This window comes from Lissotriton helveticus, chromosome 5_1 (assembly GCF_964261635.1).
Source record: "Lissotriton helveticus chromosome 5_1, aLisHel1.1, whole genome shotgun sequence".
NCBI lineage: Eukaryota > Metazoa > Chordata > Amphibia > Caudata > Salamandridae > Lissotriton > Lissotriton helveticus.
Genome location: NC_136065.1, coordinates 275,607,210 through 275,632,089, shown reverse-complemented (window position 1 = coordinate 275,632,089; position 24,880 = coordinate 275,607,210). Strand labels below are relative to the sequence as shown.

Here is a 24,880-nt window from a genome sequence, read left to right as displayed (position 1 = left end):
AATTCTTGACGTGATGCAGCGTCGCCACGTACGCAATGGTTCGATTCTCTAAGCTCGTTCTAAGGGCTCCTAGGAAAAATAAGCAGCAGACACACTGGGCCTTCTTGTGGCAGGCTGGAGCGGGAGCCTCTCAATGGACATACTGTTTCATGAACAATGGCCCGTCTCATACCCTGCCAGAATACGGCTACATTTCCAAACTCTGGAAGACTCAGGAAACGAACACCCGCCGAGCACCGACCTGTTCCCTCAACTGGGGTCTCTGGAGAACGAAACGCTGAAAAGCTGGGATGTGCTTGGCAAGCAATACACTGGGTACCAAGGACAGGCTCTCCTGTTGATGTCACAAACGTGGCTCGTGGTTTAGGTGAACAGGTGACAGCAACTTCCCAACATACAGGGCTGCTTTTACCCTTGCAGGCAGAAGGGTTTGTTGCTGCCTCTCAATCTAAGTTCCGTCCACAAACCCTGGCAGCAAGAGGGTTGTTTCCGCTGTTCTAGTGGCCCCTGAGTTGGGCCTGCAGGCCAGGCTGGCAGTGCACTCTATGTTCATAGATGGTGGTGGCTCAGAGATGGTGGGCGTGGTCTCGGGACGCGGCTGACGCACAGGATGCACGCTGCTGCGCGTGCTCGAGGTGTCGTCGGCAGCCATCTTCTGCCCCTGGGAGGGCTGACTGCCCAGGGCTCCCTCTCGCAGGGCTGGCTGCAGGTTTCCTCTGCTGGGCTGACGTGGGGGGTTCTCCTCTCCAGAGGCTGGGGTAGTCCTCTCACTCCTCGCTGGCGCCACGGTACCTGTACTTGACTGTCACAGAGGGATACAAAGACCAGAATGTTACTAGATGCTGCCACTGGGGACATTTTCTGCCCGCCTGTAAGACATTTTCAACAGTACAGGTTTTGAGGATCGTGCTGCCAACGGTACAAAGGTGTATAATAAAGCACTAAGTGGGCACTAGTAGTGAGCCCACCTGTAGATTGGGGTACACACTGCTTTCTAGCACTAAAACTAATATGACCTCATCCGTAGAGTGGAGCATAAACGCCTCTCTAGCAACAGTAATATGCTTTCCATGCTTACTACTAGGGCGGGACACTCGCTGCTCCCTGGCAGTAGTCGGGTGTTCTTTACGCTCACCTTTAGGGTGGGGCACACACTGCTCTCGCACTAGTAATTTGTGCATTATGCTCATCCCTAGGATGGGGCACAAAATGATCTCTAGTAATGTGCTCTTTATGCTCACCCTTAGCACACACTGCTCTCTAGCACTGTGTTTTGTACTTCTTCAGGGGGCATACACTGCTCTCTGGCACTTGGAATGTGCTCTGTATGCTCACTCTTAGCACCCACTGCTCTCTAGCACTAATGTGTTCTGTGCCTCTCTAGGGGGGATACACTGCTCTCTAGCACTAGTAATATGTTCTCTACTCTCAGCTGTAAGTTAGGACACACACAGGTTTTATGGATCTTACTGAAACATTTATTTGGCTAAGGTGTCATTTCATAAATAGTATACTGGCCCTTGTACAGAAAAAAAACTGTTTTATGAATAGTTTATTAAATGCTGCTCAAGTTTATCAATTATTATGCCTGGCATGAAGGGCGCTGAAACCACTTTGAGCAAACAGGTAAGGGGGAGTTGTGAAACTTTACATCTTGTGCTAGAGCACAGGTGGGCGTCTCTCTGGCCACGCATGCCTCCACTCCCACAGCTGAGATAGAGCGGGGGTATTTGTCAGTGCCCTGGTCCCACCCAGTACCGCCATTAGTCAGGTACTCATGCATGGATGAGTGCCTGTACTGTAGTGTTCTCAATGCTCACTTCTAGGGTGGAGCACAGCTTGCTCTCTAGCACTAGCAAAGTGGTCTCGATCTTCTCCTGTAGAGTGGAGCTAACATTGATCTCGAGCCCTGCTCGCTAGCATTATTCATGTTGTGCTCTATTAGCTCACATGCAGGATAGAAAGAAAATTGCTCTGTGGAATTATTCATATTGTACTCTCACCTGCACGGGGAGCACACATTGCTCTCTAGTACAATCATTGCCTTACTATGTATGCCCACCTGTATGATGGAGAAAAAACTGCCCTCTAGCAGTAATGTGTTCTCTATGCTCACCTGCAGAGTAATGGACACGTTGATCTCCAACACTAGTAGTGTGCTTTCTTCTCTCAACTGTGGGGTGGAGCAATCTCTTCCCTCTAGCACCACTATTGTCCTCTCTATTTTCCCTATTGGGTGGAACACTCCCCGCTTTCTAGAACTAGTAACATGCTCTCTAACATTGCATGGAGGGTGGTGCGCACGCTGCATTCTAGAACTAGTAAAGTGTTCTCTATGCTCACCTGCAGAGTAATGCACGCGTTACTTTCCAGCAATAGTAGTGTGTTATCTTTTCTCAACTGTGTGGTGGAGCAATCTCTTCCCTCTAGCATCACTAATGTCCTCTCTAGTTTCCCTATAGGGTGAAGCACTTCCTGCTCTCTAGTACTAGTAACATGCTCTCTAACATCGCATTGAGGGTGGTGCACAGGCTGCATTCTAGAACTAGTAATGTGCGCTGTATTCTCACCTGTAAGGTGGGGTGCACACTGCCCTCCAGCATTAGTAATGTGTTCTCTGCTCTCCTGTAGAGTAGAGCTCCTGTTGGTCTTGAGCACTACTAATGTGCTCTCTGTTTACACCTGTAGGGTGGGACACACCCTGTATCCTAGCACAAGTAACATTACCTACCCTCACCTGTAAGGTGGTGCACATCCTGCTGTCTAGCATTAGCAACAAGCTTTCTATGGTTACTGGTAGGGTGAAAGCAAATACTCCTTTCTACTACTAGTAATGTGTTCTCTATTCTCACTTGTAGGGTTATAGAACACATTGCTTTCCGACACTGTTAATCCCGGGCCCTGTATGCTCACATGTAGGGTGGAGCACACCCTGCTGTCTAGCACTATTAATGTTGTTCTCACATACGCAAACAACACACCCTGCTCTCTCGCACTATTCATGTTTTGCTCTGCCTACTCACCTGTAGGGTGCAGGATATCCTGCTGTCCAGCACTATTCATGTTGTTCTTTGTAGAGGATGGAGTACACATTGCTCTCTACCACTGTTAATGCTGTGCAGCGGTGGTTCCTCCATGGGAGCGGAGGAGCGGGTCCCCCCCCCGCCCCAAAACTGATGGGCAGAAAATGTAAAAAATGAAATGGTAATAAAATGATTTTATTACCATTTTATTTTTGACACTTTCTGCCATCAAACAGAGTGCAAGGACAGGGCAGGGCCAGTGTGTCACTGTGGCCAATGATTAGCCGCAGTGAGGAGTGGCCACCTAAATTTGCATTGCGCATGTTGGTTTGGCCGGCTACCTTGCTACTGCCAAACCAACATGCACAATTCAAACCTCTCCAACTCGGCCGTCTTGGATATCTGGGTTGGAGAGCAGGCACAGGCCTACGGTGCCTTTTTGAGCGCTGGGCCAGCCCGCTCCAGCCAATCAGGATGCTTTAGAACAGCGTCTTGATTGGATGAGAGTTGACTGCAGGCTTCCCGCTCGGAGAAAGTTCTGCAGTACAACCAGGAAGTACTGCAGAACGAGGGGCAGTGTAAGCTAAATGTCTGATCTTTTTAATGTGTATTTTTATGTTAATGTGTATTTGGTATGTGTATTATGTGTGTGTTTTGTGTATATGTGTAGATGCATATATGTGTATATCTTTTGCACCCTCCATGTGATTTGCTAACAACCGCCTCTGATGCTGTGCTTTGCATGATCACCTGTGAGTGAAGCATATACTGCTCTCTAGCACCTGTAACATATTCTCTATGCTCACCTGCAGGGCGGAGCACACATCGCTCTCTAGCACTAGTAATGCAGTGCTCTGAATACTCACCTGCAGGGTGGAACACAAACTTCTCTCCAGCTTCTTCTGCCTGGATATGGCTGGATTCCAGTGACAGACAAGGCTGTTGTTTTGGACACTGTAGTTCTTGTTTCCAATAAGCCAGTACGTTTTCATTTTCCCTTTACCCTGCAATATATGACAATAATAGGTGTGGTCAGAGAATGGGATGGAGGTAAAGATGAGAACTACCGGATGTGAAAGGAATTTGACAGGTCAAGTGTCACTGCGAACGTGAGCAGGGGCGGCCTTAAGCATGTGCAAGCTGTGCACCTGCACAGGGCCGCCAAACCCCAGGGGCCGCCACGCCAATATATATCCTTAATATAATAATCCTCTCAGGATGGATACATATTTGGTGGCGGCCCCTGGCAGGGATTTGGCTGCCTCCTTCTCTGTTCCACTTCCAAACACCCTGACCGCCCCTCTTCCGGGGCCCCGCCCAGACCCCCTCTTCCGGGGCCCCCTACCTACGCTCCCTGCCCAGGGCCGCCATGAGCCTAGAGCCGCCCCTGACGTGAGAGAATGGGATACAAAGGTATAAAGAGGAGTCGGATGTGCCTAATTGATGATGAGAACGAAGGAAGCAGGACATATCATTGCAACTTTAGAAAGGTTAGTGGTACTACATGGAATGTTATATAGGATAAAGTACATAATAAGGATATTGCAAGTCACCAAGGAGTTCCGTGACCACATACTAACGAGTCCGAATGGGGTACCTTTTTCCTTACAATATATAGTTAAATCTTTAGAGGGTAGCTCTTTCATAAGAACGTGAAGAATAAAAATAGAAACTTTAGTGCAAAATGTAACACATCAAAAAAGCTGCTAGAGATATGTGTTGCAAAAAGATATTAGCTTTTTTTAAAGGCGCAGTAGAAACATGCAGGAACATTCTGACTGTTCTATAATTACCGAAGCAGTGCAAACAATAAATGTTGCCATAAATATTTCCTTTCTTCATGTCAATGCACAGCTAGAGAAACGGAGCAGAAGAAAGAAATGCAACCAGTTTGTTTTGTTCTTTACACAGCTGCTTTGATTATGCTCCGTGCCCTGACCTGCCTTTCCCCTTGGCTGCTGGAACCAGGCATTGTGTTGTCAGAACTCCGCTGTAACACATTATTACAATTAAGTTCTGATATTCTTTATAATCGGCGACTGGGCGTGTCACAAGTGTCCAATTAAAAATAAATCAGGGACAGGTTTTTATACAGGGATTGCAGAATCCCATGTATATAATATTATAAGGATAGATAAACAGAAACATCTTCATGATCATAGATTTATTAGAAACACATAGAAACTTGTTTTCCAAATGATCTATAACAGCCTTGCTAAAAAAGTAGATTTTTTTTTTTTACAAAGAAGGTATGTCATCCGGGCTGAAGAGTGCTGATACCGCCCACTGAAGGAATGGCGGCTCTAATTAAATGAGCAGCAGGCCCAATCAGCTTGCCACTGTAATCAGCTGAAAGTCATGGCGCTGTCCATGAAAGTTTTTATGCACTTCTCATAATATGTAGTGTTGTATTGTTTATGCTTCAGAGATAGAACATGGAATGTTTGGGGGCAGCCATTTGGGGGATGGAGAGTGGACAAGAGGCGGTGGTTGCAGGCTAGTTCCAAGTTGTTAGTGGAACAAAATAAACCAACAATTTCCTCCTCACACATTGTGCACTACATTTTATACTGTCTTTTAAAGATAACAGGAGCTCTGCTAAGTATTGGTGTATTCCATGAAAGGTGTAGAAACTCTTCTGATAAGTGTACTCTCCTTGGAAGGAACAGAAACCCCGCTGATGCGTGTTGGTAGTGTCCATGAAAGGTATTGAAGTCCTGTTGATAAGTTATGGGAGCCTAGTGGATGCGTATTGGTTCTGTCCATGAAAGATATTGAAGCCCTGTTGATAACTTGTAGGTACTATCCATAAAAGGTACAGAAGTCCTGCTGAGAAGTGTTAGTACTGTCCAATAAAGGTATAGAAGCCATGCTAAGTGTTGCCACAGTCCATGAAAGGTACATAATCCCTGTTAGTAAGTGTTGGTAACGTCCATAAAAAGTGTAGAAGCTTTGCTGATAAGTTTTGGTACTGCTCATAAAATGTGTAGATCCCTGCTGATAAGTGATGCTAGCGTCCATGAAAGGTATAGATGCACTGCTGATTAGCGTTGGTACAGGCTGAATTTCTGAGAAGTGTTCATCGTGTTTATTAATAACATAGTACACTGGGTGGGTACTGTTGTTAAAGTCCTATACATGTAGGACAGCCTTATTGGGTATTGCTGGTACTGTCACATACATAGTATTGCAGCCTTCTTCTTAAGGTTGGTACTGTTCTATTGAGGTTGTAGGATGCCGACCGAGAAGCTTAGGGCTGCTATTGAACGGTATATTAGCTCTGTGCTCAAAGTGACGGACCTTTTCCAAGAAGACTCAGAAGATCCACTGAGAACTGTTGGTCTTGAACAGGAGCCCCACTCACCTAGAGGAGGGGCTCCCTTAGTTGCGCCATGTGACCAAACATTACTCTGGGGGCTGGATTGAGGAGGGGTACAGCCTAGTTTATGTTGCGGTTTCTGGAGTGTTCAAGGAGAAACTAAACCGAACCTTATCCGCTAGGTATTTAAGGCTCTGCCTCAAGGAGGGACGTCCTCTTTGTCTCCCTGGACCCCTGCCGCAGAGCCGGGTGGGGCCTCGCGAAGGCCATTAATAACTCTGTGCGGAACCTGAATTTTTCAATGCATTAACTCTTACGTGGCTCTTCAATGGGTACGATACAGCACAAATTGCTTCATCTGGGGTCAACTGGACTGTTCCATCACAATGGTGAGCATCTGTCGGCAAAAGGAATAGAGATATTCATCCACACAATTTTGGGGGCTATTCTGGAGCACAGTTAACGCCGGTGGGGGGGTGGGGAGGGAGAGTGCACCGGGGAGCTTCTTGCCCTGTGGCGGAGCACTGACAGTTAACAACGAAGGGGCATGCTCATCAAAGGAGGTTGAGTGACTGGATGGACCCCAGGACGGGGTAGGATTGAAGTGTGCAGTGGATTGGCGGTAAAAAAGGGGGACCGGCCTGCCAGTGGTCCTCAACTCTACTGCCCTAGCACCTCACTTAAGGACTGAGATGAATCTTGGGGAGACTGCCTGTGTTCAGGTACCTCGGAGGGCCGGTGCGCTATGCGGTGCCCTGGATTTCAAGTAAGGCAACTGTTTGTTGTGGCACGCTGTGGCCTGCCGGCACAAGGTGCGCAGCAGAGGGTTGAAGACTACGAACAACATAAGGCTATGCTCACCTGTGATGACAATTCTAATGTCTTGATGTCTTTGATATATGTATGCTGGAAAGTTTTGACATTGTTCAGGTACCTCTGAGGGCCGGTGCGTTATGCTGTGCCCTTGTTCAGATAATGCAACTGTTTTCTGTAGCACGTTGTGGCCTGCTGGCAGAATGTACGCAGTAGTGTGTTCATGAGGATGGTCAGCTTAATGCTTTGCTGAAATGTAATAAGTATGTTAATATCTTAGTAACTTTGACATGTAAATATCACTGGAGGGTGCAGCATGTATATTTTGTGTATGCAAGTAGTTTACTTATTCCCACATAGTGGTTCTTTTGAATTATCCTGTTTGAGGTGAATAAAATCTACGCCCTAGACAATATAACTGCATTATGTGACTTCATGGGCCTGGCAAGGGTGTGGGTTGAGATGGATGTTGGCAGTGGGGGAGAGGTGAGAGTGTCACGTTGTGCGCACACTATGAACAGGAGCCCCACTCCCCTAGAAGAGGGGCTCCCTTAGTTGCGCCATGTGACCAAACATTACTCTGGGGGCTGGATTGAGGAGGGGTACAGCCTAGTTTATGTTGCGGTTTCTGGAGTGTTCAAGGAGAAACGAAACCGAACCTTATCCGCTAGGTATATAAGGCTGTGCCTCGAGGGGGGACGTCCTCTTTGTCTCCCTGGACCCCAGCCGCAGAGCCAAGGAAAACCACCCACCCACCCGGTAAAGAAGTAAAGGGCGGATCGCTGACAGTTAACAACGAAGGGGCATGCTCAACAAAGGAGGTTGAGTGACTGGATGGATCCCAGGACTGGGTAGGATTGAAGTGTGCAGTGGATTGGCGGAAAAAAAGGGGGACCGGCCTGCCGGTGGGTCTCAACTCTACTGCCCTAGCACGTCACTTAAGGACTGAGATGAATCTTGGGGAGACTGCCTGTGTTCAGGTACCTCGGAGGGCCGGTGCGATATGCGGTGCCCTGGATTTCAAGTAAGGCAACTGTTTGTTGTGGCACGCTATGGCCTGCCGGCACAAGGTGCGCAGCAGAGGGTTCAAGACTACAAACAACATAAGGCTATGCTCACCTGTGATGACAATTCTAATGTCTTGATGTCTTGGATATGTATATGCTGGAAAGTTTTGACATTGTTCAGGTACCTCTGAGGGCCGGTGCGTAATGCTGTGCCCTGGTTCAGATAATGCAACTGTTTGCTGTAGCACGTTGTGGCCTGCCGGCAGAATGTGCGCAGTGGTGTGTTCACGAGGATGGTCAGCTTAATGCTTTGCTGAAATGTAATAAGTATGTTAATATCTTAGTGACTTTGACATGTAAATATCACTAGAGGGTGCAGCATGTATATTTTGTGTATCCAAGTAGTTTACTTATACCCACGTAGTGGTTGTTTTGAATTATCCTGTTTGAAGTGAATAAAATCTACGCCCTAGACCAGGGGTACTCAAAGTACGGCCAGCGGGCCAGTAGCGGCCCGGCAAGCCTTCAGTGGCGGCCCGCGGAGCTTGAGACATCGCACCTGTGTGTGTTTTTTTTTTTAACTACAGTAAACACCTCGGGGAGCAGCAGTGCGAGTCAGAGACACTGCTCTGTGGGGGCCCGGGCGATTCCAGCCACAGTCAAGAGTGGAGCTGCAGGGGTGCTAAGAGGTGAACAGAGCCTCATTAACAAACAAATGGTTGTTTAAAGACCTGTTAAGTACTGGGGTGCCCGGGAGGCTGTGTCAGCCAGGCTGACGCACAGGGGAGAGGAGGTGGGAGGGGGGAGGGGAGAGGACAGCAGGAACTGAGAGCCGGGTGAGGTGGGAGGGCAGAGCAGGGAGTGAGAACCCGGGTGAGGGAGGTGGAGGGCAGAGCAGCGAGTGAGAGCCCGGGTGAGGGAGGTGGAGGGCAGCGGGGAGTGAGAGCCGGGTGAGGTGACAGAGGGCAGCAGGGAGTGAGAGCTGGGTGAGGTGAGACAGATAGAGATAGAGACAGATAAAGACATATAGAGACAGATAGAGACAGGGACAGACGGAGCTAGATGGGGTCAGAGACAGGGACAGCAGCGACAGATAGAGGCAGAGACAGACAGCGATAGAGACAGACAGCAATAGAGACAGCGATAGAGACAGACAGAGAGAGAGAGAGACAGAGAGAGACAGACAGACAGAGAGAGACAGAGGGAGAGAGGGAGACAGACATAGGAAGGGATGGAGACAGACTGAGACAGACAGACAGAGGGAGACAGACAGAGGGAGAGAGGGAGACAGACAGAGGGAGGGAGACAGACAGAGGGAGGGAGACAGACAGAGGGAGAGAGGGAGACAGACAGAGGGAGGGAGACAGACAGAGGGAGGGAGACAGACAGAGGGAGATAGAGGGAGGGAGACAGACAGAGGGAGATAGAGGGAGGGAGACAGACAGAGGGAGAGAGATAGACAGAGGGAGGGAGACAGATAGAGGGAGACAGACAGACAGAGGGAGGGATGGAGATAGACAGAGGGAGGGAGGCAGAGGGAGACAGAGGGAGGGATGGAGACAGAGGGAGGGATGGAGACAGAGGGAGGGAGACAGACAGAGGGCAGACGGAGGGAGGGAGACAGAGGGTGATGGACAGTGGGACACAGATAGAGGGAGACAGATGGAGGGAGACAGAGAGAGGGAAGGAAAGAGAGGGAGGGAGACGGAGAGAAAGAGAGGTAAGACAGAGAGAGACAGAGGGAAACAGAGAGAGAGGGAAGGAGGGAGCGAGAGAGAGAGATAGAAGGAGGGAGACAGAGGGAGGGCGAATAGGGAGAGAGAGAGAGAGAGAGAAAGAGAGATGTGTGTGTATGCTGGTCTGTTGGCTCAGTGGATCAACGCGTCAGCTGCAGGGGCCTGTGTTCACTTCATGGTCACAGTTTTTTTCTTTCTAGCCCCTTCCCCCTCCCCCACTGACCCCGCCTCCACCAGTGCGGCCCTCGGCCACAAGCCACACTGTAAATTTGGCCCCCGAGAGAAAGTTTGTGAGTACCCATGCCCTAGACAATATAACTGCATTATGTGACTTCATCGGCCTGGCAAGGGTGTGGGATGAGACCAGGGCCGGACTGGCCATAGTGGGCACCGGGCAATCCCCCGGAGCGTGGCACGGGTGGTGGCCGGTTTTGGGGGCCGTTTTTGTTACAGGGTCGTTTTTGCAGCATAGCTGCAAAATCGGCCCTGTACCAAAATCGTCCGAAAACCGGCCCCGGCAAAGAGCTCGGCGGCACCTCCAACTCCCCCGAGTGGGGAGGGGGGACGGCCGAGCAGTTTGCCAGGGTCGGTTGTGGTTCCCAGTCCGGCCCTCGTTGAGACGGATGTTGGCAGTGGGGGAGAGGTTAGAGTGTCACGTTGTGCGCACACTATAATATGATGGCGACTTTAAGAATATCTGATGTATTTCTACATAGGCCTTTTTCTCCAAAAATGTCAAATTTAAAATGTAATATTTGTATAATTTGCTAACCTCATGTAAAAGGGCATGCTCTTTACATAGTGCCCTCTGGGCTAGGAGTAGGCCATGTAGCAGGTGAACCAAGTCCATCGCTGGACATGACTACATGCCATACATGCAGGTGCCGGTAGCAGGAGTATTGGGCTTAAGGCTTGGTCATAAACTGCACCCTATGGGTAGTGCCTGATGGTCACGACTGAAGGTGGTGCACATTGTATAGTGGGAGATGGTTACAGGGCATTGGCAAAGGTTGGAGAGGAAGGAGGCAAGACCCTACATTTGATGAAGTCTAATCAGAAGTTAAGTACAAATAACACACAGGCATATAGTGCACCCCAGTGGGCAGCGTTCCTTCCATGATATTTTGCACACAAAACAAATAAAAAATGATAGATGGAGTAACCTATTTAACTGTATTTAATTAGTAAAATAGCCATTTCCCATAATGAACACCTGTCAAAAACTGTATGAGTTTCTGACAAGATGTTTCACAAAATAAATAATTTGAAAGAAATAGCTTCTTTCAATATGATTGAAATATCATCAGTTTGACTGATTAAAATATAAACTTGAATATATACTTAACTGCGGAAGCTGATGGTTTCCCAAATAAGTATGGACAAACAAAAAGAGTAGTGAGGAATTGAAGAACCATGTAAGTTAAAATTATTGGCCATATTATCCCACTGCAAGTAGCAGCAGTCTCTGTGACGCGGTCAGTGCCAACGTCATGCAGCACCAGTACGTTTGTTTAACCCCCTCATTTTGTGATTTGATGGGGTGAGAGGGAGGCCGGCCCTCAGAGCATGGGATTTTAAGTCTCGGACTTCTGGGCCAGGTCAGGATTCCCATCCCTCTCAAGGAGTCTTCTTTTGTCCCTAACGAACCACAGGTCGTTTCTCCTAACTGGGGACCTATTTTTTTGCTCACTCTACGTTGACAAGTTAAAGGAACTATGCACCTCATTTGTCGATTTCACAAAGTTCACCAAACTCAAAGTAATAGTTCTCAAATTTTGCACCATTTTTTTGAATGTCTAAAAAACTATTAAGCAACACAGAGGATGCAGTACCTGGAGCCCCGGAGTGCAGGGAGTGGGCTTGCATTGTCCTCATACAGCCATATCGTTTGAGAACAGAGAACGCTGGTTATGGATCCATATAAAGGCTGGTTGAATAAAACAGTCTTCTTCTCTTGGTCTATCAGACTGAAGCTCCTCTCACCCAATCAGATTGCGGAGGCTTCCCCAGCTGCTTATAATCTAGAAATTCACATTAGCTCATAAGCATTTGTGGAGTCTTGGTAAATCAGATTAGTTTTTCATTCACATATTGGTGGTCGAACTGCTTACAAAGGCCTATTGTTTTCAAATTCTAATATTTCAAAAACTACTTTGAAGAATTTCATGAAACCACAAAATAATATTAAGACGAACCATTTCCTTTTCCTGCTAGTTGTGGCATAAATCTCTTTAGCTATAATCTTTTTTTTATTTTAAAAAAAAAAAACTGCTAGACAGAATTTACCCAAATACGGAAATAGGAAAGGGATTGGTTGCATTTAAAATCTTTTAATGGATTCATGAAAATCTGTTGAATAGTTTTTAAGAAATGTGAAACGTATAGATTCCTAAAATAGGATTCAAATTATTATCTATATCATTAGCTTCACTTCTGGTTTTGCGACCTGACTAGTGAAATATGAATTTGAGCATGATTTAATTGAACAAAGCCTGACATGGTTCTCAAGCCACAGTGCCAGATTTCAGAACTGTCTTCTACAAGCACAATTTTAAAAGACAGGGAGGGGAAAAAACCCCAAACCTCAATCCATGCATGGTTCAGAGCATCCCTCAGAGAGTAGAAAATGCACGCATTCCCTGAATAAAAATGGAAAAATGTTGCAAGGATTGAGAAACATGATTCAAGGGCGATGCTTGCGACCTTTACAGAGTCAGTAAGTAATTCTTGAATATTTCCACAGACCAAGGTCATGAATCAATCCAGACATCCCTGTTTAAGAATTAAAACTAGAGAGCCTCACAAAACTTAGGCCTGATTTAGGAATTGGTGGACGGAGTAAAGGCAGCCATGGTGGTGGAGGACTTCACATCCTCCACCCTGCTTTACTCCGCCTGACAAATTCAGAGATACCTGCCAGCCTGGGACATCTCAATACATTGTCAGGAACCGCCATCATGGCAGTTCATGTCCTTGTAGGAAATGTTTGATGGACAGCTCTGTCAAACCTTTTCAAAGTTTTTCATTTTTCTAAAACAAATTCCCAAAACTTGAGTTTGTTTTTGAAAAATAAAAAATGTCTGTGTTCCACACTATGGGGTGAGGTTATACCTGGTGGTGACGGACAGTAAAAAGAAAACAAGTCTATTAGAAGCGTCAGCGATCAGGTGAAGTGAAGCTCGGAGGGTTATGAAGGCCGACAGCGGGCCAGCGCCTCCACGCCCCCCAGCTGGTGGGCAACGTGCACCCCGAATCAAGCCTTCCCTCTGATCCCTTAGTGACACGAGGTGTTTGTCTTCGGGCAAATCTTTGTTAGCGGGTCGATAGGTGGAATAAGAGAGCCCTGTACTATCAGGGAGAACAATTAATTGCAAGGCTGGGGAGCTTTCTCCGCTTGCAGAGGTATCTCTCCACACCGGCTGGCTCGCCTTGTGGCGAGGCTTGGACAGCGGCTTACTGGCTCTGCTCAGCGGTCAATAAGATTCACGGAAAGGAGTTTGGGTGACTAAAGAACCCTCCTCCCCTCCCCCCACACACGTTATCCAGCTCTGTTGTTCTACGTCGGACAAAGGACAACTTTACTTTACACTGAGACTGGCAGCACTAATGAATAAAAAAAACCAACAACAAGCCTGTTGTGACATCCGCTCGTCATCTGTTTGGTGCACGTCCACCCCTTTCTTATATGAGGCGCATCACAAAGCACACTGGTTCAGCAGCCACCGCAGCGGACATGGAAGACAGCGAAACAGAAAGCAGCTCAGTAACCGGGTTGTGACTGAGAGGGCGAGGGCTGCCCGCGCATGTACGCTATTTGTTATGAAGAGGGAGCTCCGGTGCCAAAGCGAAGTGCGGCAGCTGAAGTCCCGGGTCCCAGGAGGGGGCCGGGGGGAAGACCAGCGGATAGCACTGCTGGGCTCCCATGCCGAGACTAACCCGCTGGCTGCCGAGGGAGAGAGGGACACGCGGAAAGAGCCCGGTGAGTGGGGGTGAGTGAGGGGGGAATGTGTGTGCACGTGTATGCGCGTGTGTGTCTGTGTGTGTGCGAGTGTGTGTGCGTGTGTCTGTCTGTGTCTGTCTGTGTGTGTGTGTGCGCGTGTGTCTGTTTGTGTGTGTGCGTGCGCGCGTGTGTGTGTCTGTGTGTATGTGTTATCCACTTCCTGGCAATGTAGGACAGGAGATGTGAACGGCGTTTGGGTGAACGTGCGCGCTCACATGGGAGATTCCCCTGCGCGTGCCCATCCCCTGTCTCACATTCCCAGGAAGTGAGTAACAAAAGATGCTTCGCTGGACGCAGTGCCTCACACTGCTTACACCAGCTCGACCTACAAAAGAGCCACTGACAGCTCAGTCTAAATAGGGCAGACAGTTGATGCCTTAACATTGATGGCCTCTACTCCCTCGGTCCATTGGAGGAAAGTTTTCACCAAGGAGTACATTTTACTCCATCAGCATAAATGAAGTGGTCCGTCTGCCTTTAAAGTAGGCGAGCACACCGAGGGTTAGGGGGAGTGGGTACTCCATCAATCTCTAAATCAGCTCCTTAGTAATAACAATGTCAAAACGTAACTAAAAAGCTTATAGTAAAATCTTTTGGTTCAGTTATTATAAAACTAGAAAACTATGAAAGTGCATACCTTTGAAACTGCATAAGATTAGGAGTAATGGCTTTTTTGTAATGTACCTTAAGCAACCTGCAATAGACTGAGGAACAAAGTGAACAAGATATGGACATTCATATATTCAGAAGATGAGGCAAGGACAGCTTCAGATGAGAAATCAGAGAGGTGTGACCTAGGTGAGAGAGGTAAGTTCATAGAGCACCAATAGTTACTCAGAGAACATTTATTTGTCTGTCTCAGAAGCTGCCGTTCTAATACTTGTCTATCCTTGTACAAGGCACCATCAAAAACACAAAAGCCTACTTAGAGAGGCAGAACCTGCATTGCGTACAATCACAAAAAAATGTTTTTTTAACATAAATTGATCACAAATTGCTCCAATCCACCCTTTTTACCTTGATTTCGGTTTCTCCACGAGGTTCAATTTCATAAGCACCTTCCACTATTAGGACATCGTAAGTAGCAGAGCTGATGTGTATCTTCTGTGCTGCAGGGCAAAAAATGGCTCATCGTGAATTATAGTGATGGTGGACCAAGCACTTCACTGTAACAATACAAGTGAGAAGGATCCTGTCATTGTCTTATCTCGATTGATGAGACATCATTGATACTGGAGCACCCAGGAAAGTAATTTGCTGCCTGTCAGAGTTTGGCAGACAGGTCACTTCATCACAAACGTGACAAATATATCCTGCTCACTCTATTACAAATGTGATATGGGATAAAATGCACTTGTAATAAGTCATAGAGGACTATTTTGAATACGAAGGCACCTACTACCTTCAGACCAATGGTACTTCCATGGGTAGTGTCTTTGCTCCCAGTGTGGCTGGATTGTACGTAGCACACTTTGAAAACATCTACATACAACAACCATCCAACCCCTTCCTGGCCAATATCAAAATGTGGCGTCGCTACATCGATGACGTGCTACTGATATGGGAAGGCAATCAAGCACTACTGGACACCTTCATGACCTGGATCAACACTCAAGATCCCTTTTTACGTTTCACCAGCACCAGCAGTGCAACCGAACTGGCGTTCCTTGACCTAAACATAAAACCACAGAATGGAGGCCTCGTGACGAGCACCTTCTACAAACCCACAGCAAGGAACTCCCTACTCAGATTTGACAGCTTCCACCCCCGACACCTAAGGGAGAATTTACCCTACGGGCAATTTTTACGCATCAGACGTAACTGCAGCAGCGTCCAGGACTACAAGTCACAGGCCAACGACCTTACAGACAAACTAAAAGAACGCGGCTATCCGCCTAGGATAATAAATAAAACCTGCAAAAGAGCCAGGAACCAGAACAGAGAAGCACTCTTGGAAACCTATGAAAAACAGCAGGAAGAACCCACACTGATGTGTGTGACAACCTACAACACAGCATCCAACCAGGTAGCCAACATCATACGACGCAACTGGAAGATCATCAATTCTGGCACCAGGAATTGGGAAAAACCGCGCTTCGCATACAGAAGGGCCACCAATCTGAAAGACCAACTAGTCAAAACCAGACCCCTGCCGAAGGTAAATACCAACGACAATACCTTAGTCAACATCTGGGGACTTCCAAAAGTCACAGGCCATCACCCCTGCAACAACTGCAGTGTGTGCCACCTTACGTCCCCTTCAAAAACTCTGGACCTAGAACCAGGCAAAGTGTGGACGCAACGACAGTTAACCAACTGTAACTCATCCAACTTGGTGTACCTTATAACCTGCCGGTGCGGCCTCAGATACATTGGCATGACAACCAGGAAAGTAAGGACACGTATGACTGAACATAGGAGCACTATAAGATGCGGCAAAAATATCAGCAAACTTACAGACCACTTCCTCACCCACAACCACACCCCCAATGACTTCTCCTGGACAGTCATTGAGAAATTTGACAATTCAATCAATGAAAAAATCCTTCTTCAAAAAGAACAACGTTGGATATACCGTTTGTCCACACACACCCATGGCCTTAATGATGCCATACCTTGGAATTCCTTAGCTGTTTAAATCCCTACATTATGTGCGCTAGAATCCACAACCTTGTGATACCAATGTCAGGGCATCCCCTGCATGAGCATGTCCACCCATGCTCCTCCTCTATCTGATGGGCTCTCTTCCCCCAATGCCAGTACATACACACATTCCACCTGCCTTTAATGCAATGTGCAGGTTGATTACCACTTCGTGTCCACGCTACACTGGCAACCCTTTCGCACAAGCAATGCCCATACCCGAGTCCTCTGTAGGACTTCATTTGACGTCTATACGCATGCGCAGCACTCCGGCGCTAATCCCTCAATACACGCATGCGCATTGAACCGGCACGTGCACCAGAACCTGCAACCACCTCTCAGCGCATGCGCAAGACCACGCACTACTCACCGGCACCCGCGCGCTCAGCCCGCAATGACTAGGCTGTTAGCGTGTCTCCCCTCCCTCTATCTCTACTATACACAGGTGAAACCACTCCACCGGGCAGTATAAAATAGAGGCGGCAAGCTCTACTTCCCTCATAACGGGCGCCGCGGAAGGACGAATAGGTCCAAGGAGGAACCAGACCGAAAATCTCGTGAGTAATATTGAATCGCTACAACTACAAACAGGGTAAGCCACCTTTTTCCTCCCACAGGTCGGACATTTGTTGAATCTACCTTTCTGCCAACAGGGTCTCTTTCTCTGCCAAGCGACCCATGAAGCTTTTTACAAGGAAAAACAGAGTGAGGACCTAGTACCATACTTACCTGTACCTCACCTTGTAAATACGCTCTTTTAGCCCACCACCTAAACACTACCGGTTTTTTGATAAAATCATCACCAGTCTCATGCACGTGCCATGAGTCCACAATAGCCGTTTATAGGCCGTACACCACCTTATAAGCCGGCTCATTGTAGTGAATTTTACTATATTGACATGACTCTACCTTGTACGTCTCGTCTTTGTCCTATGTGTTAAATGTAGTCAAGCTTGAGGGAATCCCCTCAAAACAGTTATAGCGCCTTAGCGAGCGCGACACATAGCCAAATTACCACCCTCACTTAAATTAAGTTTATTTTGCACCCTGCACATATTAAATGGTCCTGAGGAAAGCCAGCTTAAATTCAACAAGGCATTGGCTGAAACATGTAGACCGCACTAGACGCTGGAGGTCATAATCAGCACTCCACCGCGTCTCTTTGCCTTTTTATCTGCTAGCAAAGGCCCAGTTCATTAAAGATAATCTACCCTCGGGTGCTGGGACCTCTTGCATAGCTTTTAATTTACACTGTCTCACCCCTTTTCACTGCACACTCAGCAACATACCAGCTCCCCAGTCTCCTGGCGTTGAAGCACACCCGGGGCACATTCGGTGCCACTGTGGTGGGCCCGATGATGAAGCATGCCACCAACTAGGTCGGTGGGTGAGGGCTTTATGAGGAAAACAATGCTTTTCCCCACTTTATGTTGCTTCTCGACGTACCTATAGAGTGTGTCATATGACACGCTCTACGTCATATCTTGCAATCCGGTGTTGGACAGTGTATGACTGAGTACGGCAAACTTGAATATGTCTAATCTACCTGTTTATTCTATGCATGCAGTGTGCCCTGATGGACTTTTCAGTGATTTTAAAGATTTTTCCACATATTTTCTGTCTTTTGTTTGAAGTCTGGGGTCACCAAACTAGGGAAGATTTTGCATGCATATGATTGTGGGAATGAACCTCACACTTTAGTTAGGACATTCTGAGGTGAAAATGTTTACTGTAATTAGCAGACGATTGACTTAGTTTGGCTTTCTCATGTCTGGGTCACTAGTTTCGGTGCTGCAGTATTGTAGCACTGATAGCTGTGGTGTAAGCATTTTTCCAAAGTCTAATCTCACAGAAGAGATTATATGGATTTGTAAAGGGCTGATGATTGTTGTAAGAACTGCAGAGCAACCTCTGGCCAGAGTTGGCAATGGGCAGTGCTTAATTGGAGCCATTGCTTGTTGGTGGAGGCTGCCTGCACCAATTTTTGGGGACCGGCTCTTATTTTCCTCATTGAACCACTTCCCGAGAGCAAGAGAGGGAAAACACACAAACAAGAAGTAGGAAGAGAAAAACAGAAAAAGTGTGTTAGAAATGGGGTCTCTATTCCCAGGTTGTTACCCTGTCCAAGTAGGGATCCTTCTTCCTAGTCAGGAAAAGAAAGTTACACTTCTAAAATAACTCCTGCTCACTGCCTTGGTAGCTGGGCCCGAGCAGTCAGGCTTTTCTCAGAGGCAATGTGTAAAGCATTTGCACATAACACACGGTAATATAGTAAAAGCACTACAAAAGGACACCACACCACTTTTAGAAAAATAGGCAATATTTATCTGTGTAAAACAAGACCAAAACAATAAATATCCAATGTACAGTTATCAAGATATAAATAATACAAAAATAGACTTTAAATACAGTTCACTGAAGTCAATAGCTCCATCTGGGGCTATCACGGTGTCGTAACCAACCAAATCCAACGGTTCAGGCCAGACACGGCATCGTGGACCAGCTATGGTGTTGGAAAGACCCGCAAAACAGTACCTTTTGAAATGTAGGGTATCGGGGACCTCGCGGTGAGCTCCAAGGAGCCAACATCAGCAGGCGTTGGTCCTGGAGGTCGGTTCAGTAGTCTTCGGGCCCTTGAAGTCACACCCATTGCAGGCCAATCTCTGTGATGTTGAAGTCAGGAGCGCCGGTGTCGGCAGTCGTAGAGGCTGTGGTGTGAAGTGGAGCGTGGCGACGTGCTGTGCCTTCAGGTCGTGGTACAGGCAGCGGCTCGATGACGGTGGTCCAGTCGGCATCATGAGACCAGGGCTGCGTGAGAAGTGGGGCAGTGTGAAGTGGGGCATGCTTGTCGCGGTGCTGGCAGGTCACAGTGAAAGCAGCAGCATCATCGTTGCTGAAGTGCTGTCGTCAGTAGACCCAAGGCTGTGGTGCAAGATGGGGCAATGCAGTGTGCGTGGCCCACAGGTCACGGTGCAAGCAGCAGCGTCGGTTGATGATCTGGAGTTGATGTTGCTGGCATCAGTGAGCCAAGACTGTGGTGTGGGATGGGGTGGTGCATTGTGTAACTTACGAGTGGTGCGCCAAACTACGGTGCAGGCAGCAGCATCGATGTCAGCTTGCAGCGGCGGAGTAATTGAGACCAGGGCAGCAGTGTGAAGCAAGGTGGTGTCGAGTGCGGTACCCACAGGTCGCTGTGCAAGCAGCGGCTTGGTGGCGGAAGCAGACACCGTCAGTGAGACCAGGGCTGCGTTGCAAAGTGCGGCAGTGTCCTCTGCGGTTCCTTCAGGGCGCCAAGCCGGCAGCGGCTGCATTGACAACGTTGTGCTGCTTTTTCCCTCTGTGGTAGCTGAAACCTACAGTTCCATATGCAGGAACCCAGTAGGAGGCAAAGGCTTTGCTGTTCCTGAGACCTCTTGAACAGGTGGAAAGCTCTACCTCAAGCCCTTGGAGATACTCAGAAAAAAGATGTGGCAGAAAGTCCAGTTCAGTCCTTTCACTGCCCAAGACAGAAGCAGCCACAGCAGGCCAACACAACAAAGCACACAGCAAAGTGGTAGTCTCTCCTCACAGCTTGCACAGCTCTTTTTCCTAGCAGGTTCCTTAATCCCAAAGAGTTCTAGAGTCCTGGGGTCAGGGCCCCAATATTTATACCACATTTCCCTTTGAAGTTGGTACAAACTAAGCTACTCTGGCATACATAAACCAGTACTGCCTGGCTCAGGCCAGGTTCACTCCAGGAAGGGAAGACAGCTTTGTGAGTGGCAGCCACAGTCCATTTAGGTGCAAGCAACAACTTCTCCCACTACTCTAAATGCAGCCAGGTCTATTCAGCCTGGCTATGAGTCACCCAGGAAAGGCAGGACACACCTCAATCTTCCCCTTGTGTCTGTCTAGTGTGAATGCATACCCCAGCCTCTGGCAGTCTCAATCCAGACAGTGAATACATAAACAGGCAGAGGCACACAGGATGGTTAAGCAAATAAAATGCCCACCGGTCCTAGGATGCTTGTTTTCAGTCCAGGGAGGACCTGGTTTGGCAGTTCGGGTTGGACTGTTCCCATGGGGAACAGAGTCAAGACTGGTTTGCATATGGCTGGGTCTAAACTGGAATTGCATGGGGAGCAAAAAATGATGGATTGAGACCCAGATCTCTGTACTGGGGTGAGTGTATGACATTGTTCAGCATTCTGTCCATCAATTGTTCTTTTTTCATTTATCACCATTAGTGGGACGGGTATGCCCAGACGTGGGTCCCGTGCTCTCCATGCCACTGAAGTCAAGCTAGCCTGGTTGATGAGGGGTGAAACCCCAAAACCGGTCCTAGGATGCTTTTTTCCAGTCCAGGGAGGACCTGGCTTGGCAGTTCTGGCTGGACTGTTCCCATGGGAACAGGGTCAAGACTGATTTGCATATTGCTGGGTCTAAACTGGAACGGCATGGGGATCAAAAATATGATGGATTTAGGCCCAGATCTCTGCACAGGGGTGAATGTATGACTTTGTTCAGCATTCTGTCCATCAATTGTTCTTTTTGCATTTGTCACACCGAGTGGGATGGATATGCGCAGACATGGGTCCCGTGCTCTCCATGCCACTGGAGTCAAGCGAGCCTGACTGATGAGGGATAGAAAGCCAAATACAGGTCCTAGACTGCTTGTTTCCAGGCCACGCCACCCCTGTTTAGAACCAGCCATATGCAAATAAGTCTTGACCCTGCTCCTTATGAGAACAGTCCAGCCCAAACTGCCAGGTCAGATCCTCCCTGTGCCAGAAATAAGCATCCTGGGACCTGTTTCGAGGTATCCCTCCCTCATCAGTGGCACAGTGAGCACGGGACCCATGTTTGGGCATACCCTTCCCACTTAGCAAAAAGTACAAATGAAGGATGGAATGCTAAACAAATCAAACGTTCACCTGCAGTCACAGATCTGGGTTTAATCCATCATTTCTTTTTTTGCTCACCACGCCACCCCAGTTTGGGCTCAGCCATATGCAAATCAGTCTTGACCTTGCTCCTCATGGGAACAGCCCAGCCCGAACTGCAAGGCCAGGACCTCCCTGGCCTGGAAACAAGCATCCTGGGACCTATTTCGGGGCCGATTGAAGACTGATTTACATCTGACTGGGTCCAAACTGGAATGGTGTGATGTGCACAAAACACTGGATTTAACCCAGATGTGACATTGGGGTGAATTTTGATTTGTTCAGCATTCCATCCATCATGTGTTCTTTTTTCATTTGCCACCCTAAGTAAGAAGGGTATGCCCAGGCATAGGTCTGGTGCTTGCTATACCACTGGATTCACGCTAGTCCCAGGATGCTTGTTTCGGTCCAGGGAGGACCTGGACTGGCAGTTTGGGCTGGACTGTTCCCATGGGGAACAGGAATCAAGACTGATTTTGGATATGGCTGGGTCTATAATGGAAAGGCATGGGGGGCAAAGAAACTATGGATTTAGGCCCAGATCTCTGTACTGGGGTGACTGTATGACATTGTTCAGCATTCTGCCCATCAATTGTTCTTTTTGCCTTTCGAAAAGTGGCATTTTTAGACACACAATATAAAAATCATCTTTACTAAAAGATGTATTTTTCAATTCTGAGCTCAGGAAGCCTAACCTCCATTTCTCTATCTTGTCCAAATGGAAAGTTACACTTGTAAGATGTTACAAGGCAGCTCCCATTATAACCTATGGGACAGACATCCTTATAATAGTAAAAAATAAAATGCACGATATGCCACTATTAGGACATGCAAAACACACTACTACATGTCCTACCTTTCACATACACTGCATCCTGCCCATGGGGCTACCTTGGACCTACCTGAGGGGTGGCTTACATGTAAGAAAAGGGAAGGTTAGGTCATGGAAACTGTGCGCAGACACTACAGTGGCAGGTCTGAGACACCTTTGAAAAGATATGTGTGTGGGTGGCACAACCTGTGCTGCAGGCACACTAGTTGCATTTGATTTACAGGCCCTTGTCACACATAGTGCACTATACTAGAGGCTTACTAGTAAATCAAAGAGGCCAATCATGGAGAACCAATCATAACACAATTAGGAGCACTTGCACTTTAACACTGAACAGCAGTGAGAAAGTGTGCAGAGACACTAAACTAGCAAAATCAAACTCCACCATACCATCACAAACAGGAGGTCAGAAAGCAAAAAGACAGGGGAAACATGCCAAAAGGTGCCAGGTCTAACACACTGTCACCTAGGGAGAAACCGGTAACTTGCAGGAGTGAGAAAAAAGGGCAGGGGGTGTTTCGTAATAGACTAAAGAGGTTTGAGGTGGATTGAAGTCGATGCAGCCTTCTGAGCAGAGCTTTGGGAACCAACATACATTCTTTCACAAATTAAGCACTGGTAGTGGGTGGTTTTAATATATAGTACAGTGTCTGTCTCTTGCTGGGATTCTCTAAATCTCTTTTCAAATGAATCCATCCACATCAAGAAATATCAGACTCGGGTTCATAATAATAACACGCTTTTCTGTATAATGTTTCATGCTACCCTTCTGCTATTTCTAGGCACTATAAATAACTTTTTTGGCACTGAATTGACCACCGGCGTCAGGCAGATCAAAGTCTATGTCAGCGCTGGACTCAAACTTGAGACCTGCAGTTCAGAGTAGATATAGGCAAAGAACATTTTAGTAAGTGAACCAATTTACCATCTTAACAAGATTGGAGTTACAGAGGATTGCCTCACTTAATTCAGGTTCACTGCTTCAATAAACTTAACATCGCAAGTCCTAAAGACACTCCACAGTCAACTTGCGTCAAGTTCTGACCTCAACGTAATGATACAGTGGATTTTCTTTGAGAGTTTGGGATGCTATTATAGCACCCTATATGTTTGGAATAGCAGAAAGCCACAGAGGTGGTGGTGCCTAATGTTTTTCAACCAGCATGTTTGAAGAGGAAGACTGTAAGACTCACGCAAGCTGGTGGACTCCATACGAGATGCTGTGTTCACTGTGTCTCCAAACAGACAGTAACGGGGCATCTTGTATCCCACAACGCCAGCAACGCAAGGGCCTGCAGACAAAGATACAACATAGCAGTGGAGACTGTATTTTTTGAGTTGGGCAAAGCAAGAGAGATGAGAAAGAAGAGAGTGACGCAAGAAACACACAAACCCCATCACGAATCTGGGGTCAAAGTAAGGGCTTTAGTAAACAGCCTCAAGCTACTTACATTAAAGAAACACAGCAAACACAAGACAATGTGAAGAAGCAGCAAAATAGTTAATTGGATTATTTTTTTACAGCCTTTATTTATGCAAACAAGTACCAAAACAGTAACCAGCACCTTCATCCAGGTGTCTGAGGTTAGCTGGATTAATGTAAATTATTTTAGTAATAGTGTTCTGGGGATTCATTGTTGACTTGTCTGTGAGTGATTAGTAGTTAACCTAGCAACTAAACTCAAAGACCTGCTTTTCTATTCTAGCAAGTGTGGAAAAGAAACATTCTTCCGGCATAGATACACACTGCAGACATCCCTGTCTCTTTATTGTAGGAATTTACTCCAGAATCTAACCAACAGAACTAATGAAGTGCATATTTCTAGTGTAGAACACCCACTTTTAGTATACAAAACAAGGGCCTAGTTATATCTGTCTAGCATATAAGGCATTACATGGTATGGGACCAGCCTTCCTGAAACAACATCTCACTTGGTACCATCCTCCAAGACACCTTCGCTCAGCACAGAGCAAACTCCTCCGGACTCCAAAATTTAGGAAGAAGCTTTGTCTTGGGCACAGCAAAACTATGGAACTCACTTCCAATAAACATCAAGAGCTGTCCAACGCTACTCGGTTTCAGAAAGCCTTTAAAGACATGGCTTTTTTCAAATTAATTTAACCTAAATTATCCACACCTGGAACTCAGGCTTCTCTCCGCCGCTATGAGCGCCTAGACGCCCTCGGGCATTTGTGCGCTATATAAATCTCTCTCACATCACACATCACATCACATTATATAGCGCAAACAAGATACCAAAGGATATCCGAGCGCTTTACATTAGGAAGGAAAGGCAGGACAATAATGCAAAACGAGGGGTTACTGATATGGACAAATCCAAGTTTCTACTTCTCAGTTTATGTGTCCACAGCTCAACAGGATGCATTTTGGACTTGGCCAGGTTCTTTCATTTGCCACCCACCTGTGTGAATGCCCGCTCTCATCTGTAGCCTCTCGCTTGGCATATGTGGCACATTGACCTGTCGGACCGCAGCTACCAAGTCCAGTGACATCTTCGCAATCTCGTCTGCATGCTTCACCCCATTTCGTTCAGGTAGCCCACTCACTACCATGTAAGCATCTC

The 24,880-nt window shown here is 47.3% G+C and overlaps 1 protein-coding gene across 1 annotated transcript; it reads right to left on the bottom strand.

The window, feature by feature from the left end:
* On the bottom strand, positions 1 to 24,880 carry LOC144753107 (retinal guanylyl cyclase 1-like). The gene is made up of 5 exons (XM_078640899.1): positions 24,719 to 24,880; positions 23,489 to 23,587; positions 14,916 to 15,007; positions 3,890 to 4,027; positions 1 to 802 (listed from the first exon to the last, which is right to left on the bottom strand). The coding sequence occupies exons 1-5, from the start codon at positions 24,867 to 24,869 to the stop codon at positions 449 to 451; spliced, it is 834 nt and encodes a 277-aa protein (XP_078497025.1). The 5' UTR covers positions 24,870 to 24,880; the 3' UTR covers positions 1 to 448.